The 17,837-nt window shown below is 42.2% G+C and overlaps 2 protein-coding genes across 5 annotated transcripts; one reads left to right on the top strand and one right to left on the bottom strand.

Annotated features, from left to right (window-relative positions):
* Window positions 1–321: 321 nt before the first annotated feature.
* Window positions 322–9,351, bottom strand: LOC115747700 (calmodulin-binding transcription activator 5). 4 transcript variants are annotated; one of them, XM_030683950.2, is made up of 14 exons: window positions 9,033–9,351; window positions 8,635–8,873; window positions 7,737–7,862; window positions 7,082–7,197; window positions 6,393–6,481; window positions 6,183–6,228; window positions 5,297–5,432; window positions 4,915–5,031; window positions 4,767–4,828; window positions 4,070–4,414; window positions 2,429–3,123; window positions 1,601–2,147; window positions 607–915; window positions 322–535 (listed from the first exon to the last, which is right to left on the bottom strand). In XM_030683950.2, exons 2-14 carry the CDS (start codon window positions 8,696–8,698, stop codon window positions 485–487), a joined length of 2,703 nt encoding a protein of 900 aa, XP_030539810.1. In that variant the 5' UTR covers window positions 8,699–8,873; window positions 9,033–9,351; the 3' UTR covers window positions 322–484. The 4 variants fall into 4 exon arrangements, with proteins under 4 accessions (XP_030539810.1, XP_030539811.1, XP_048129258.1 ...); XM_030683951.2 differs by having other exon boundaries at window positions 8,635–8,788; XM_048273301.1 differs by having other exon boundaries at window positions 4,767–4,822; window positions 8,635–8,788.
* A 3,370-nt stretch (window positions 9,352–12,721) lies between these two features.
* Window positions 12,722–14,782, top strand: LOC115747701 (chitinase-like protein 2). Its single transcript, XM_030683955.2, has 3 exons — window positions 12,722–13,180; window positions 13,276–13,435; window positions 14,187–14,782. Exons 1-3 carry the CDS (start codon window positions 12,775–12,777, stop codon window positions 14,617–14,619), a joined length of 999 nt encoding a protein of 332 aa, XP_030539815.1. The 5' UTR covers window positions 12,722–12,774; the 3' UTR covers window positions 14,620–14,782.
* The last annotated feature ends 3,055 nt before the right edge of the window (window positions 14,783–17,837 follow it).

Raw genomic sequence — 17,837 nt, 5'->3', positions numbered from 1 at the left:
TCATTTGCAAGAATCACACTTGCTAGTTCTCCCCAATGAAATTGCTGTTCCATATGCCAGTTCCAATGCCGTATATGGGGTTAGATGAACTTCGATATTGGCGAGGAAGAGGTCTTCACTTTTAAAATGCTAAATTTAGCAAGAAATACGGTCACAGCTTCACCAGGAAGGATGGTACCGACATTCAGACTTTGCACGCACGGCGCCGTGAATAATAAAACATTGCTTGACTGTAGCTGCTTGCTTCGCCTACTCAAATGCAAAGAGTACGCAAAATTCTCGACAGATATGAACACGAAAACCACAAGCCCTTCCATTTTAAAAACATTTTTGAAAGGGTCAATGTAGCATATCTACGTTCGGCTAAGCATATACAGGCGAAGTCTACGGAAGATAAAAGTAACCATTTTAACGTTCATGTGCTAACTTCGGCTTTAGATAGCAGTTCCATCCTTAAAAGACGAGAGATCCCATGAAGCCCGCTTCACCTCTCCATGTCGACATCATCATCATCTAACAATTCTTGAAATTCTAACTGTATAAACAAAGCACAGTTGTCAATTATCCGAAGACGGATCCAGATTTTGATAGTATCACAAAACCTACCTGTGCGGCGTTGTGTGCCAGCTTCATCCTGCGATAGTCTTCTTGTGCCTTCCTCGATCGGAACATGGCTTGGACCTTTACTACTGATTGCTCAAGACGCTCTTCAGCTTGTCTTCGGCTTGTTCGGAAGAAGTCCTCCTCTGTATCACTTGCTTGTCTCTGGTCTACATTTGCTTCAGCAGGTTCAACATGAAGCCCCCGGAAACCTCTCCTCTTCCACCGCCAGCGTAAAATTGCCTTTTCAAGAACTCCCACTGACCAGAGAATTTTTCGATACTGCCTCCGCACTTGATAGCCTCGGAAAACAGCCTGCATGATGCGGCAGATTAATTTCATAAAGGAAGACCATCACTCATGATCTTAAAACAAGGCATTTAGTTATAGGAAAACAATACTGCCCCCAAATCATGTCAACTGTCCGGCTATAGGAGCTGCAGCTGGAGAGACAAAAAACATAAACCAGGCATGACATGGTGTGCTCCACTTTTGGCTCATCTGTAAGGTGCCTTCCAGAATCAAAAAGCTGTCTTTTTTTCTTGTTCATGTCAGGATCTTAGATGTATAGCAGTAAGTCAAAACTTCTGGGATTCATGAATTAATTCTTTACTCCTGAATCAGATTATTGTGATTGAGATCCTATGATAAACTAATATATGAAAATTGTAGCAGTGAATATAATGCCCTCTTGTTAGACTAAAAGGCTTTGCTAATGGACTTTTTGAGCCATCATTTTCTCTGAAATTAATTTTCCAATTTGAATAGCACCTATCAAGTGATCGGCATTTTACATGAGGGAAACTCTAGTAGAATCGGCTATCCAGAATTCATTAGCAGTTTATTGTAAACAATATCTTTGGCAGGCAGCCGCAACTCAAATTAGTAAGTTCATTGAAGTCCAGTAAAAAAAGAATACTGACCAGTCTCATCGACAACATGGTTTAGACTGGTTTACCACTAACCACCTAATTAGTGACCACAAAAGGGAAATGCTCACCTGAATTTTGATAACTTGTCTACGCGTATTAAGAAAGTCTCTACGCGTCTTCCATGTGCGGAACCTATACTGAATTCGTGCAGCAGCCGTCATTCTCTTCCGAGACTCAAAATTGCGGAATGCATGTTGTATCTTCAGGGCTGCAACAATATCACGCGCTTCATCCTCGGGGTTCGAAAACTCAACTTGTTTGGTTCTTACTTTCAAGGAGTGCTCCCGGAATGCAGTCTGTATACGTGCGGCTGCACCTGCAGCTGTTCGATAGGCCGCCAAAGTGTCCTTCAAATACAATTCCTCCTCACAGAGATTCTCAGTGTTGACTGTGTCATTTGAGCTACTATGTAATGAACCACTGATATTTCCAGCGATGCTCATATCCTCAAAGTGCTGTACAAGACCTTTCTCCGCAAGAAAAGCAGCTAAGCCATCATAACCCTTATTTGTTGCAAGATCAGCAGCAGTGCATCCAGCAGGATTTTCTGAAGTAGGGTCAGTGACCAAATTTGGCTTTGCCCCAGCAGACAACAACTTTGCAACCATTTTCTCACTGTTACATGAAACTTCACAGGATGAAATAAGATTTGACAAAATAATATAACTTCACAAAGATTGCTCTTGGACCAACTCACAATCAAGAGGCTTAAATTAAATTAGAATTCACGACATACTTGCTGATCTCTAGATGTCTTCCTAATAAAAGCGATTAAAATTGAGAGAACACAATCTAGTACATTTCTATCTTAGTTAAGCAGGAAAAACCACAAATGGCTGATGTGGCAGACTAATGTCCTAACTATAATACAATATTACTCAATCAAAATGACTTACCTCCCACAATGTGCGGCCCAATGAAGAGCTGTCCAACCAAACCTGTCCCGAAAGTCCAATGACAATCGCGACAATGCAAACAGATTGATAGCCCATGTGTATTCCAGAATTGCACATAGATGTATAACACCTTGACCATGCATATCATACTCAGTCAGTTTACCACCAGCAATTACTCTCTCTGATATCCAATCCTTCAGTCTGTTCTTCAACATGAGTTCGAACAAAGTGGATTTAGCTTGCGGAAGTGGCATCTTATCATCTTCAACTGAGCTTAACAAATAAGCCCAGTCTTTGGAGATGTTCGAAGTTTTCTGGATAAACTTCTTTGCCTCTTTTTGGACAGTTGGAGAGGCCTTAGAGGATGCTATTTCAAGACACTTAGAAGTAGAAAACAGAAGAAAAGCAAGCCTCATTTGAAGTTGGAGCCTCTCCCACTCTGACTTGTCTTCATTAGAAGGCACGGGATCATGTAATGGAGTCCGATACTCAAAGTGGATGGCTTGGCTGATAGGTTTATGACCATCAAAACTCATATATAGATTCACAAAACCAGGAGTATGTGGTGATACCAAACAGCGGTAAACTCCAACTTGAACAAGTTCGGCAGGAACAAAAAGATCGCCACAGATACAAAGCAAGTTGGATTTGGAATGTTGAAGATATCCCTCATGGAAGAAGCCAGTAATTAGTATCTGTGAGGACAAACACATGAGCTTAAACAATAAATTGAGCATTTCATGCGAACAATTGTATGATGCAATACTAATATGTGGGCCACATGGTCAAATAATTGTGTGACATAAACAATTACATTTAGGTATCTCTGACACTAAAAAGGAAATTACAGGAAGCAAAATAAAGGAAACTGACAATTCCATATCTTATACGATAGAAGGGGAAAAAACCAACATTATTGGCCAGTTCAATTAAATCGCATGAATGAAGAACTGATTTTTAATGTCCTATATTTGTAGGACACTCACTAAGCTCTTTAAGCGAGTGGAGAATCAGCCATATTGCATTAACAAAGGAAAGAGAACTTTCCACAAGTTACTAGAATTTTCACCAATTACTACCTCCCTGAATAATCTGCTGCTCATTCTTGCAGTATGCAGAGACCACAGTTTTCCAGGTTTCTAATTCTACTATTTGCTCATTTATTTAAAAGAAAGCGATTTGCTATTCCCATTAACTACTTGGTGCCCTTTCCTCATGTCTTATATCTTAGGACACTGTTAAGAAACAAAGATAATCAGATCCTTAACACTATTAAGGCAATTGGCAATCCTGGCTCGAAGTACATAAGTTCAAGTCTATTTCACAAGACCATTAAACCCGTCAAGAAGAAAAGTAATCATTTAGCATTAGCTCCTATCTTTGTCACTTTACACGAGATGGATTATGACATAATCGCATATTCATAAATAGACAACCACCACGAAAAGTTGCAGTTACTTTGCATGAGATGAATTACAACTGCATCAATCATCCTAATACTTCCATCTTTCACACTTATGAGGAGTCTGCTACATACAAAAACTAACGTATTCAATTTTAGAGGAAGAGCAGCACTTTAGTATCAGTAAATTAACGCATAAACTGAGTTAAAATATTAAATATCGCAGTGAAATAAAAAACCTTTGTTTTCTCAGTTGAAAAGGCCCATGCAGGTGCAACATCAGTGATGCTAAATATTATCTCGGGAGAGGAGCGTTGATCATTCATTGCTACAGATGAAGGTCCAAAATAACACGAAGAAATTGAAGATTCAAGTGCTGCATCATTTGCTATGTCCGGTGTTTCAGCCATGATGTAGTTCATCCACCTTCCAAAACTATCCTGACTTTGCAAACCATCATTTTCAAAGAAGCCTGGACTGCTAACTGGTATATAATCACTTGGATTTGAATTTGCCTCAATTCCCATAGCAGAAGCTGCTTCATTTAGCTTACCAAGAGGATATACTTCTGGTGACAGGATACCCTGCAAAGGTTAATAAGGGGTGACATCCTCTTCCAGAGAAGAAGTGTACCTACTCCCTCAAAAGATGCAGAGGTGCTAACAAAAGAACAAGGCAAGCAACTAAAGTTTTTCAGAAGCAATAATTCATGACATCATTTCTTGGAGTCCCTCTTATTGTTCACCGAGTAACCAAACAAAGAATGCTTCTGCTATACTAAATTCATGCTTTGAGCTCTAAATCGGCATGTTCCCTTTTTTAACCCATTTGAAAAAAAAAAAAGTAAAAGAACAAACTTAGCATGTATTCGTTAAGAAGAAAACAATCTTGATGCTATTGCAGTAATTCCAACAAGCAGCTCTTATGGAGGCTTACATTATTGATATTAACAGACTCTGCCGCATTTGGTGGTTCAAAGCCCAAAATTCTGTCTGGAACTAAAGCAGAAATCAGAACCGTCAGTAATTTCCAAACTGCAAACCATTATGCCATTTAATTTAATTAGAAAAGTCCAGTCCGTTACCTTCTTTAGATGCACTTGACTTATTTGGATCATCTGCCACAAGCTCATCCCATTCAAGAGTGTTAATCTCATGAAGCCTCATTTCATGATTTCTGACGGTCAAAGTATTGCCAGGCTCTGTTGAATATGCAGCAACGAATAGGAGCATGAGAGACAGAGTAGTCTATTTTCTTTGTTGGCATGAAGTAATTAACCACTATGACCACTCATCGAGTATAAAGGAAGAACAATCCACAAATCCTGAGTAATATACTCTTCAAAGAATTTGTAGTCCCTTCACTTTGCCATCATATAATTCCCTTTTGCACTACCAAACAAAATGGAACTGATGACACAGCTAAAATCCACATGTTTCAAATTGATTAACTTTGAGGGTAGTCACCTGCATGTTCTTTTTCTGCAGAGTAATAAGCTTGATTAGCCCCAGAATCAAGTTCTTCAGACAAAATCCACGGAGCAGAAGGATCAGAGGCTGAGCTAGAATGTGAATTTACAGGTGTTGCAGGAGAACCTTGTGACTGTATAATAATTCAACAAAGACCAATGCAGGTTTAGAACATAGTGCTGCTTTCAAGGGGATAATGAAGAAGCCATTCTAATAGGATGACTTTGAAAGAATTCAAAAAGCTTGATGACAAACAGTTAGCTAACCCAAAATCCAATTGCCTTTCCTCTCAGTAACATCGCTGCTAACCACAGCGATAATCACATAATTGTGACCATAGTAAAGCTAAGTCTTAATTAGGAGAAAAGAGGACTAAAGGTATGGAACCAAATGAAACTCAGGTAAAAGTGTTTTCTCGCATTTTTTTCACAGTTTCTACATAAGACCTTGCCCTGTTAGTTTTGATGTCGCCTGTACTTATAAACTCGTCCATACAGGGAGGCCATCATGTGAGTGAGAGCTTGATCTCCACTCTTGGTAGCACGACAGAGGCTCTTTTAGCATATGAAGTAAGAGAAACACAAAGTAAGCAAATCTAAAAAGAAGGCAAAGCTGCAAGTTACAAGAAAAGATAAGCCTCACGAGCACATATCCCTTCCGTTAAAAACTTTACGGAAGATGATTTTACCAACCCAAACTCCAAGATATGAGCCCTTGTCAAAGAGTCTAAATGTCTAAGGAGTTTCTGCAGGGTTCCTGCAGTCACGATATCTATAGTCACCATGCTACAGAATTTAGTGCACCAGTGAAGATACCTGACTGAGTGACAACTAAGAAGAACATTCAACCGAGCCAATATGACTAATGAGATATGAAAACCAACCTCTTGTGTCTCGCGATAATGAACAAGGACTACATGCTCTAATGTCCTGAAAAGAAAAGGCAAGATACCAATGGCTAGTTCATACGCGATTAGGTGCGCGATCATTTCAATGTATAAAAGAAAGAGCAAAGCAGCCTATTATATATTACAAAAAGATACAGGAGTAGCACATGCAGATTGTTGATCTAAGTATACCAGGAAAATACATACTTATCAAGCAACCAGTAACACCTACGAACAAACGTCGGGTTATCTTCGCCATGTGCATAATACACATGGATCCTTTCTTCATTACCGACCTGGAAATGAAATGTAAAAGCAGCATGAAAAGGGATCTGGAAACCACAATAAAAAAACTAATACGTAAAAATTAAAAAAACTTAAAAAAAAAAAAAAATGATGATGAAGAGAAACACAATGAATAAGTGATGGCATGGATTGGTCCAAAAAAGAGTGATTGCAAGGGTTGAAATCAGGTGAATTTCCTTGACATGACCTCAGGCAATTATAGAAAGTCATTAGCATGTTCTAAGCAACTTAATTTCAGGGGAAAACAATAGTGTCTTCAAGAAAATCATTTTTATCTCCTTAGATCTCCTTCATCTATCTATTTTCAAATCATTAGTCCTTAGCATTTTTTAAGCAACTTAATTTGAGGAGAGAACAGCAGTGTCTTCAAGAAAATCATTTTCATGTCTTTAGATCTCCTTCATATATCTATTTTCAAATCATCTAAGGCTTTCCCAATACGTTTGCTTGCCTCCCCTCAGATAGCATTCAAAGCCTTATTTTCATAACAGCCAAACCCATCAAGATAAATTTAACATCTACGGAGTCAGGAGAGCAGCCACTTGCAATGAAGTTGCCTACACTCAAGAAATATAAAAAAGAAGACACACCTTTAGATGTTCATGTGCCTCTTTAACAGTCTTCCCGTCTTTTTTCTTCTTCCAGTTATGACCATCTTTCCTGAAGTTCCTAAGCATTTTACGATCAAACAATACAATGGTTCCACCTGTTACATAACATGGAGAACAACAAGGCGACATGGTGAAACACGTTTTGATCTATGAGAAGCTGGTAAAACTGCAAATTCCGATGAAGCCAAAGGCAATATAATTCTGCATCTTCCTGGGATTTCTTCTTTCTTTGGGTAAATGAAATGCTATGTAGGGAGAATACATATAGCAAGGGAAGTTGACCCTTGGTCTTGGTTACACCTACATGACCGAGAGAATAACTTGAAAGAACCTGAGTCCCGTCATCTGTCTATAACTAGGACACTTTTTCCCAATCCCATGTTTCAACATTTAGTTGGACTCACAAGAAATGCATGCGGATTTGAAAAAGCTTCTGAAGGCGTATAAGAGCTAACTCTCACCAGATCATGAAATTGGCAGTTTATAAGTTGAAGTAGATCTGTACAGATAGTGCAAGTTGATCTTATACATAAGCAAAGACTATGTACATTGCGATGTTCGGAGAAAAAAGGTAGCACACAGTCAACAGGAAACTCAATTTGATACTACTAAAGAAATAAGACAAGATGGTTACTTTTAGGCAGGTTCACTGGCTTGACATGTATGCTGAAGTACTTGTAATTACAAAGCATAGCGTGGATTTCGTTCGGCCGAAGCCATCTCGTCCTGGCTTCCTCCCTGATGTTGTCAACTTCCAAGTCTGCCCATAGTAAAAGCTTAGGAAAACAGGCATGCCAAGCAGTAAGAAATTTCGAGTTAATTCACACTATCTCTCAGGAATGATCATTTAAGCAGCATTCAGTCTAGTGACAGGGAGAACACTGCAAATGGGATTACAAGAGCTCGATCATGCTAGTCTAACTTCCAACAACACGAGTAAAACACTTGATCCGATTGGACATAATCACTATGGCCTTTTCATGCTCCTAAGGTCTATAATGTGCAAAATTATTCCCAGATACTGACCATCACAACAGCTGCTAGTTGCTCATTCTTGAACATCGCATTCTGAAATTGCTGCATCTCACCACACTGACTAGGGCTCTACAAATCCAGTTAACTCGAAACCATACCTCATCAACTCCACATTCAAAACCACAATGCCACTACTTATTACCGAATCACGGCTTTGTGGAATCTTTGTTCCATATGGCATCGAACTCGAGTCAAAACCTCGTAGCTCTAAAAAGAAGCCAGTCAACCAAGCAGCGAGGCCAATTGAAAAAAGCTTTCCACGAGTGAAATTTCTGACGATACGTTACACAAGCACACCAAATCCTAACATCAATACTTCAGTTTTGCTTAACCAAAGAAATCGCGAAAACGGCTCCCTTCTGGTTCCCTCTTACATGCAGACGCACAAGCAATCAAACAAAAGCTGGCAACTTTGGCACACCACACTCCACCATTTTCGATAAACCCACATAATCATCCGTACAAAACAAAATTCAGCACGCGACCAACGCGGTTACCTTGCAACGTGCGGAACCCATGAATCTCAGAGCCTACAAGCATCCCCTGCACACTGTTCTCCATCGACAACTCGACACGCGCTCGCTCTCTCCCCCCTCTCTCTCCTCCCTCCACTTCGCTAAGAACTTCCAAAGTCCTGAATCGCAACAATCTCTGAACAAGAATCAAATTTAATCAACGACAGGAAACAGAACCTCAAAGGGAAGATAAAAGAAAACGCAAAAGGGTCATCAATCACCTGATTTCACACGGAAATGTAGAACGAAAAGAGAATCGGAGCGGCCATGTTGTTGATCATCATCGCAGAAGAAGCTGATCAGTGATTAGGTCCCAAAACGAAAAATTGAAAAAGCTAAACACACTCAAGAGAGAGAGAGAGAGAGACAGACAGACCAACTTCGTCGCGCTTTGTCTGATCGCTGCTCGCAATGATGTTTCTGGGTTTTTTCTTTACGTCTTAACAGCAAAACGATAAACTCAACAGGTCACCGTGACAGTATGCTGGGGAGTCGTCGGGTGCGCCGACGCCCATCCGCGATTAGGCGAATCGACGGCTCTCGCTCGTTGCTGGCGCAGACTGACGCGAGGGTTCTCCAATCGCGCCGCGTCGCTTGCGTTGACCGCGGAGGAAGCTGGGGTGCGGGCACCGTGGGGCTGCGGAACACCTGATTGGGGCTCCGGAAGTTGCGGTTTCCCAAGCGGACGGGAAATGAAACGAACTCGGTCGAGTATTTTAATAAAAGACAAACAGAGAAAGAAAAAAGCACGAAGAATCCCCGTGGGGGAAACGGCTTTGCCCAAACAGGAAAATCTCCAATCATGGCCACGGTGAATTTCACCAAAAACGAGAGATTTTACAGCAGATTAGGAATTTAAATATGACAAATCTAAACCGTGAAAGTGATCGATCCGAATTGCGATGTACTTGTTAAGAATGAGATAGTAGTATAGTACAGCACATGGTATGCAACGTCGTCTAGCGAAAAATGGATTTGTTGAGGGCTTGCGATTCGATTAGAACAAATTGATAGTTTTATTGGCAGATGATATCTAGAAAAATTGGATCCACGAATCCCAAAACCTCGTGTCGAAATGCAATTGGGCCCGAAACATTTTGATTGGTTCGGCCAAGGCCCTAAACCTTTTACCAAAAGTGAAATCCAGTTCCACCCCTTCAATTAGTTCGGTGAAGTTCTGTAACGAAAGAGTCATGATAAGAGCTCGATTTAAAAATACTAAGTAACCAATTTTGAAATGACATGTAGGCAAGGTTAGAAAGCTTTCACCGAGAGAATATGATTGCGGGCCCCCGCCCCCCCCTTTTTAAAAAACGTGTGGACTCAATTTGATTATGCTATGTACACAAGGTACTGGATTTCTAAAGCTCTTTGCTCGAAAATGTCACGTCAAACACATCATATCACAATTATGTTACATCATAAATGATTTTGATCAATACATATTTTTTTCTTCTTCTTTATTTATCATATTCAATCGATCTATCGTGGATATGGTGAATGATTATTGACGTTTGTTCTCACAAAGATGTAGCATAATTGTATTTTTGTCCTCGAAAAATTTTCAATCGAATGAAAATTCTAGAGAAGACAAAAAAAAACAAGTGGAATTGCCCTCTGAACCAGCGCCGTATAACTTTGAATCATTAGAGCACTTGAAGACTTCGTGCTCCCATATAAATTAAGAGCAAGCGAAAATAAATCAGTAATTATCAATACTTTGATTCTAACGGGGTCTTTAATTTCTATGTATGTATGTAATTCTATGGGAAAGTTGATACAACCGCCGTCATAGTCAAAAACGAGATTTTATGATGTCATGGTGAAGTGTGGAGGTCGGAAGGATTGATAAAACCAAGAATTTTGTCGAGATGATTTGTGTTAGGATTTCAAGCATGCGATAATTATCATCCTAAAGAATTTTTGAATTCGGGATTGACCTTCCGTGCACAAACCGATCGAGAGTTAACGTCGTTCTCCCGTTGATTTCTACGATAGGCTGGAATCAACTGTTGTTGCGGAGTGATTTGCATGTCCCGCTCAAAAGACAGGATGCCGGAACTGAATTTGGAGCATGAAGGTTAGTTACGAAGATGCGATTTGCCAAACTGCTCGGGAAGGTCAGCCGGAGGTTCCGAATCATCAGGGCGCGGCGCGGGCTCCTCTCTCGGCTGGGAAGCGTCCGGCCACGCGCGACGCGTTGGTCAAATTTGTCCAACCCCTCAGGTTCATGCATCACGTGGCTTGCTCGGCCGCCGCTGGTGGGCCGGTGGCGACGTCGATTGCGGGGCGTCAAGTAGGAGGTTTGTACCACATCACACGTGGAACAAATTCTCCGGCGATTAGTCTGCCAACCCCTACTACGAAAAAGGCTCCCTCGTCCCCACGACGGCGATGATTGGTCATTGTTTCACATGGGTCTTCTTTCGTGGCTGTACGAGGATGCTCGCGTGCTCACGTCGGGGAAGGACGTAAAGAAGAAATGGAGTGGCTTTGTTTTTATCTGATCTGAAGAAATGGGAAACGACTGAAGTGGATTGATGTGCAAGAGCGAGGGAGAATTCATGGTCGGCCGATCATGTTGACAACTCGCGAGCGAAATCACTTAGAAAGATTGCCAAAGCGCATGAAAGGGATTAATGTGTGAGAGCGAGGGAAAATTCATGGGGTCAGGCGACCCCAGCCAGCTAATCATGTCGGCAACTCGCGAACAAAATCACTCAGAAAGATTGCCAAAGCGCATGAACGGCCAGCATGCATCTATTGTTTCGGGCATTGGGTCACTCGAGTTAGGGCCCAAAGTACAGTACTTGCCGAAAGAATTTACCTGCAAATAGTGGGGCAAATAGTTTTTCAATGGATTTGCGTTAGGATGTAACATTGCATACCAAAAAATTTATTCACGACGTGGTTCAAATTATAATTTCATTGACGAAATTTTCATTTTGTCCCTAAAATGTCCTCACCATACTACTAACCCTAATCTACCAAAAAAAAAAAAAAAAATCACATCTCTCTCATGTTGCCATTGTAAACAACAAGCAAGCGCCAATCAAAATTCACCTACAAAGCTTGGGGAAGGCATCACGTCACCTCCTTAACAGAGGTTGCGGCTTCTCTTGAGATCTTGTGACTTTGTGTGATTTCGGATTCGAGGTCACTTAACCCTCGGAATCTTCAGGTTGCCACAAGAGAGAGAAGGTATGTGTTCCATTGGGATATGATTCGTACTCCACATAGATAGAAAAACACATGGGTCCCGCTCAATAGTTACTCCCATATATACTATTTTTCTCTTGTAATTGAAAAATGTAACGATAAGTGCTAATTATAGTGGAATCACGTAACCCTAGTTTAAGAGTAAACCATAATTAAATCTTGTGTCTAGGTTTCTCTTTCTCACTTTAAGCCTTTAATTCTGTGTGGTTGTGTGTCAAATCCCAACACATGGAATATGATTGACTTAAAGAAAAAGGTTTTTTTTTTTTTTGAAAAAAAAAAAGATGCTCAGTACTCCTTTGATTGAAATAAATCACGAAGAGCCGAGTCGTCCAATAGCCACAGCAGTCAAGACCGTGACCACGCGTGGATCTGTCCACGTCCTACCCGACGCGAAGGGACCATGCAATTGAATGCACAGGTTAAGGTCGCATCATCAGAACCGAAAAGTCCCACGTTCCAACGACCCGGCCCAATCAAAATTTGCTCTGCCCAAGTGAAAGAACCGGGCCCATATTGGGCTTACTCGGCCCAATTTCAATCTCAACCCGAAACAAAAGCCCAAACGAGAAATCAATCTGCTTCCGTCTTCTTCTGCATGCCACCTGGTGGAAGCTGAAAGCGGCTCTGCTTTGTGCTTCGCCTTCTTCTTCAATGGCTAACTTAACTTGCACTCCAAGCATTTGCGAAAAGGAACCCAGACCTACTCCAATTCAATTTGCTTCGCACCAACTCAAGCCCCCATGAAGAGACCCTCCATCTTCCCCTCTTCAGTTATGCCCTCACTTTCCATCTCTTTCGCTCTCTCCTCGCAATTCATACCGACTTCCTTGTTATAAGCCCGCACCCGCCAACATCTCTTCATCTCGTTTGCATTCCTTTGGTCGTTTTGCAAGAGCTGCAATGGAGGCCCCCAAATGGTCGTTTCTCGCCGCGGCGATCGCGGCAGCATTGCTGCTGTCACCCCTCGCAGTGATCGGGGAGGAGGATGGAGCGGCGGCGACGAAGCCGACGGTGGTGAAGATGGTGAAGGGGAAGAAAGTGTGCAGCAAGGGGTGGGAGTGCAAAGGGCTCTCGGAGTACTGCTGCAACCACACCATCTCCGACTACTTCCAGGCTTACCAGTTCGAGAACCTCTTCTCCAAGCGGAACTCCCCCGTGGCCCACGCGGCCGGCTTCTGGGACTACCACTCGTTCATCACGGCGGCCGCGGAGTACCAGCCCCACGGGTTCGGGACCACCGGCGCAAAGCTCACGGGGATGAAGGAGGTTGCCGCCTTCCTCGGCCACGTCGGGAGCAAAACGTCTTGTACGTGAAAACCCGATTCCGAACTTCACACACCAATCACTTTATGGAAGCAAAACATGTTTTTGATCTTTAGATTTTCCGTCGTGAAATTTCAGGTGGGTATGGAGTGGCGACGGGAGGGCCATTGGCGTGGGGGCTTTGCTACAACAAGGAGATGAGCCCAAGCCAATACTACTGCGACGATTACTTCAAGTACACGTACCCTTGCAGTCCGGGGGCTGCTTACTACGGCCGGGGCGCTATCCCCATTTACTGGTAATTGCTATGTTTGATGTCGTTTTCTTCGTTCACCTCTTGATAGTACTTGAATTTCGGGATAGAAGAAATCGGGAAATAGAGGCGATCGTCGAGCAGGTCGGGCCTGAAATCGAATGGAGAGGTGAAGCCCCGCCGAACGACGGGCGAGCTGAATCCGATGGAGTAAAGTCCCGGTTTGGATTAACATTGTCTAATTTTTCTATCCAAATTTCGTTAAGACACGATACCACTTTCTATTAAGTTGTAAACTTGTTAGAATCATGGGACCAAATTAGTGACTGTACAGATCACGTCGATTAGATTTTCGATTGATGTTATACTGAGATTAAGGCACGCGCTATGCGGGTACGCATAATTTGGTAATTATGTTTTATAAGAAAATGAGTAATTACAAAAGAGAAATATTTCCTTGACAAAACTATCGGGTACTTTACAATCTCAACCATAGATCCATGTATCATCATCGCGTGTTTTGCATATAGCACTCATTGATTGGGAGATCGTGTGTTCAGAATACCGACAATATTGTCATAATGTCATGCTAATAGTTTCCATCACAAAATACGTTGGTAGAAGAAAGTAAGAGTAAATTTGGACAATCTAAGAGTAATAAGAGATAAATTAAGCGTGCTTAGTTTTATATTTCGACTTGCTGGGGTTGGACCGAGAGAATTCAATGTTGGTTCCCGGGAAATTTGATTGGCGTTGAGCCGAGTCTCTTCTTGCCTGATTTTGCCGGTATGTTTAGGAACTACAACTACGGAAAAACGGGGGAGGCCCTGAAAGTGGACCTGCTGAACCACCCGGAGTACATCGAGAACAACGCCACGCTGGCCTTCCAGGCGGCGATATGGCGGTGGATGACGCCGGCCAAGAAGCACCAGCCCTCGGCCCACGACGTGTTTGTCGGCAACTGGAAGCCCACGCGGAACGACACCCTGGCCAAGCGGGTCCCTGGGTTCGGCGCCACCATGAACCTCCTCTACGGGGAGGAGGTCTGTGGCAAAGGCGACGACGAGCACATGAACAACATGATCTCCCACTACCAGTACTACCTCGACCTGATGGGCGTCGGCCGTGAGGAGGCCGGGCCGCACGAGGTGGTCAGCTGCGGGGAGCAGGCCACCTTTGACCCGTCGTCATCGTCATCATCATCCTCGTCCTCGTCCTCGTCTTCCTGAGCTCCGGCAAGCGATGGTGTTTTGTCATTGTGTAGAAGTGTACAGGGAATTAATCAAGAGTCGGGGGGAGGAAAGAATAAATGATGCAGCGAGATTTTTGTAATAGTGCCTCAAGTTTGGTGACCGATTCGGAATGTGTATCCAAAGTTGTGAATTTCCAATATAATTTTGGTTTTTCGGAATGTGTATTTGAAGCTGTGAATTTCAGACATTGATTTGTATCTTATAAACTTTGGTAATGCCGAAGAGTTTTTAATTAATATCATGTTATAGTTTTTACTTCAACATGAAAGCAATATCATTAATTTAATTTTCTCCGAATTAGATAATAAGGCTTGTTTTTTATGAAAAGAATTGCTCAATGAACGTCAAAATGCAGCCTTACTTTTTAATGATAAGAATGATCATGTAACATAACTTGGATTTTAAGACTTTTGTTCTTCGCCAACTTTGGCAATTCGCTATAATTATTGCTGAGAATGTTAGATGCAAATTGGAGATTTTCTAGTGTTATAACTGTTGAGAAAATATAATTGTGATGGCCTAAATTTCTACCGGTTTGGATTAATAAGATGACTTAGTCAATGACGGGCATGGATTATTAGAAATGGTGATTTGAGATTAATTATTTCGCGAGGGACTATTAGACTTTGGCTTGTCGACAGGCGCGACAATACTAACTTGTTAGAACAATTTGGAGCGATGATCATCTTGGATCATGAAGGAAAGGTGCCGCGTCGGAGTTGGTTCGTGGTTTAAGCGCGAAGCTTTGGACAGTTCTTAAAGACACCGACTTACCCGTTGCCACCCACTATAAAAGGCTCCTTCTCTTTCCCAGTCCTCATTCGGTCACCCGCCCAACCCCCACTTGGTGGACAGCCCAGTCGAGAGGCTCCCCCTCTCCCTCCTCGTGCACTCTGCCCATCCTCCCTCTTGTTCGAGCGAGCACCAGCAATGTTGCAGCTCGCCGGCGGTCCACGAAGGTTGCCAAGCTCCTCCTCCGCCGCTGTCCCGTCGTCGCCCGTCGTCTCTGCGATCCCGCACGACACCCAAAGCAGGAGGAGGTGGCCCGAGTTCGTTCGAGCGACGATTTGAGTCCCGTTTCCTTGAGCGCAAACCTAAGGCGAGTGGTTTACTAATTCTCGCTGCCAAATTAGGTTTTGTTCGCGAGTTGGGTTAGTCGGCACGAATGGGTTCTCTCGCATTGCCGAGAACGAAAAGCTCTTGAGAACGGCGATGCATGTTGGAATAGGCGGCTAAATTAGGTCCTTATGGACATGGGTAAGCGATATCCGGGGGCTGACCATTGTCGCCGTCGCTGGGTTGAGTTGAATTGAAGCGGGAGCGTAGAGGAGCGGCGGCCGCCGAGAAACCCATGAAGGGTATTTGATATTTTTGTTCGTATATTGGTTTTCATTAGTAAATTGTGTACTTCAAGTCATGCGCAGAGGAAATCTCGAAGTTTGGGGTGTCGTTGTTATTTTTGTAGTGAGGGAAGCCTGTCTTGTGGCGTGGACGGTGGATCGGCGGAGAGACCTAACGAGGCTATGGTGCTTCGGGTGCTTGCGGTAACGTATGGGATGTGAACTGCAGATAGTGATCTCGAAATTGGAGTTTTGCGAGTTCTTTTAGTCGGGGATTGATGTTTGATTGGGGTGATTATGGTTCGTGGATCGTGAGGGCAGTTGTGAAGGCCCTGGACGGTTTTGGACTGCCAACTTCGTATGTTGTGGCGTTGGACAATGGCGTACCCACCAACTCTTGTTTTGTCATAATTTCTTTTTAGGTGTTAGTATTGCCGTTTTGTCTCGTGTTTGCCCAAGTGTTATTCTCACACGTCCTTTGTGATCTTGCGGAGCAAAATGGTTGTTTAGTCATTTGAATCAATGCTCTATTTGCCGAGTTTCGTGCTCGCCCCTCGTGGATTTCACCATTCCAGTTGACAACTATGCCCGTTTCGCCTTCAACACCCGGTTTCCTTTATGGCGCTCCTTTCGACTTTTTCGTACACCTAGGAGGAGATTACTGGCCTAGGCGGTTCCGCCACAAGCTTCATGAGACTCATAACTACTTCGATGTTGGTTGTAGGGCCGGACAAATTTGTCATGTGTCGGCTTTTCGCCGTGTTTGACAGACACAATGATGGTAGCCTCATGGAATCGATCCTGTTTGCGAGTTCTGGTGGTGGCGACGCCCAATAGAGTGAGTGTGTGACGGGAATGAAGGTTAGGATGTACAGGTAGGTCTTGTGATGACTAAGTGCCACGACAGCTACTTTTTGGATGTTGGCTTGTGGCGGTCTCCCAAGTGGTTGTTTTATTGTCTTTTAAGATGGGGATGTACATAACCTTTATTAATATATAAAAGCAAATATTTTCACAATTTGTTGAATGATCTTACTATGTGATTGCTACAAGTTAGTAAACCCCTATTAAGGCTATACCTTTTAGGGCATCGTGCATGCTGTTTGTTTTATGCACTTGTATGTTTGCCTCGCCTGTTGTGTTAGTCTTCCACTTGTGTTAGTCTTCCACATGCGCCCTCTATTATATGCTTAATATCATATTAGAATAGAAAGCGATTAGGAAGCGGATGGTAGGACTAAGACGCCACAATAATGAACGAATGAGAACTTATGAAATCAGATTTTGAGACATGATAACATTTTTTTTAAGAAAATATGTGCCCCACGATATTACTAATAGTAATATCGGCAAAAATCCTCTAGGATACAATAAAGCCTTAAGCGAGAATATTAGATGGCACTTCTAATATTTTTCCAATAAGATGGTTGTATATCCTTGAAAAGAAACAAAAATATAAGTTGTTTTTTTATTTAAAATTGAATGGAAATGCTTTATAATTTATAGAGAAAATGTTTGAACAATCACAACCTTTCAAAGGTTGTAAGAACGCTTAATAATCATTAGACAGAAAATAATTGTCAATTGAACGGATATACACTCGTATTGTTTCGTTCATTGAACAAAGAAAATAACCATTAATAAGTAAAGCCGGACAAGGTACATCTTTGTTTGTGTACAAACAAACTACCAATGATCAAAGACCTTGTTTAACTACACTTCTATAATGATTTTATAGTTGTGTAATGCTTAAAAATACTCACTAAAGAACTCGTTATAGTCCTTAATTCAACGACTATAAGTGATAGGACATACGAGTTTTGTTCATAAAATGTGGAGGAATATCACTTATTT

The sequence above is a fragment of the Rhodamnia argentea genome, chromosome 1 (genome assembly GCF_020921035.1).
Source record: "Rhodamnia argentea isolate NSW1041297 chromosome 1, ASM2092103v1, whole genome shotgun sequence".
Classification (NCBI taxonomy): domain Eukaryota; kingdom Viridiplantae; phylum Streptophyta; class Magnoliopsida; order Myrtales; family Myrtaceae; genus Rhodamnia; species Rhodamnia argentea.
Note: the sequence above shows the minus strand (reverse complement) of the source record. Positions and strands in the feature narration are given on the sequence as shown.

Bases quoted from the DNA above. Each gene is read 5' to 3' on its own strand.
- LOC115747700 (XM_030683950.2), bottom strand. From the start codon at position 8,698: ATGGAGAACAGTGTGCAGGGGATGCTTGTAGGCTCTGAGATTCATGGG. The intron at 3,124-4,069 runs GTTTTTTATTTC...TTGTCCTCACAG, and splicing joins TTTCAACTGAGAAAACAAAG to ATACTAATTACTGGCTTCTT. The intron at 916-1,600 runs GTGAGCATTTCC...CGCATCATGCAG, and splicing joins GACAAGTTATCAAAATTCAG to GCTGTTTTCCGAGGCTATCA.
- LOC115747701 (XM_030683955.2), top strand. From the start codon at position 12,775: ATGGAGGCCCCCAAATGGTCGTTTCTCGCCGCGGCGATCGCGGCAGCA. The intron at 13,181-13,275 runs GTACGTGAAAAC...GTGAAATTTCAG, and splicing joins CGTCGGGAGCAAAACGTCTT to GTGGGTATGGAGTGGCGACG. The intron at 13,436-14,186 runs GTAATTGCTATG...CGGTATGTTTAG, and splicing joins GGCGCTATCCCCATTTACTG to GAACTACAACTACGGAAAAA.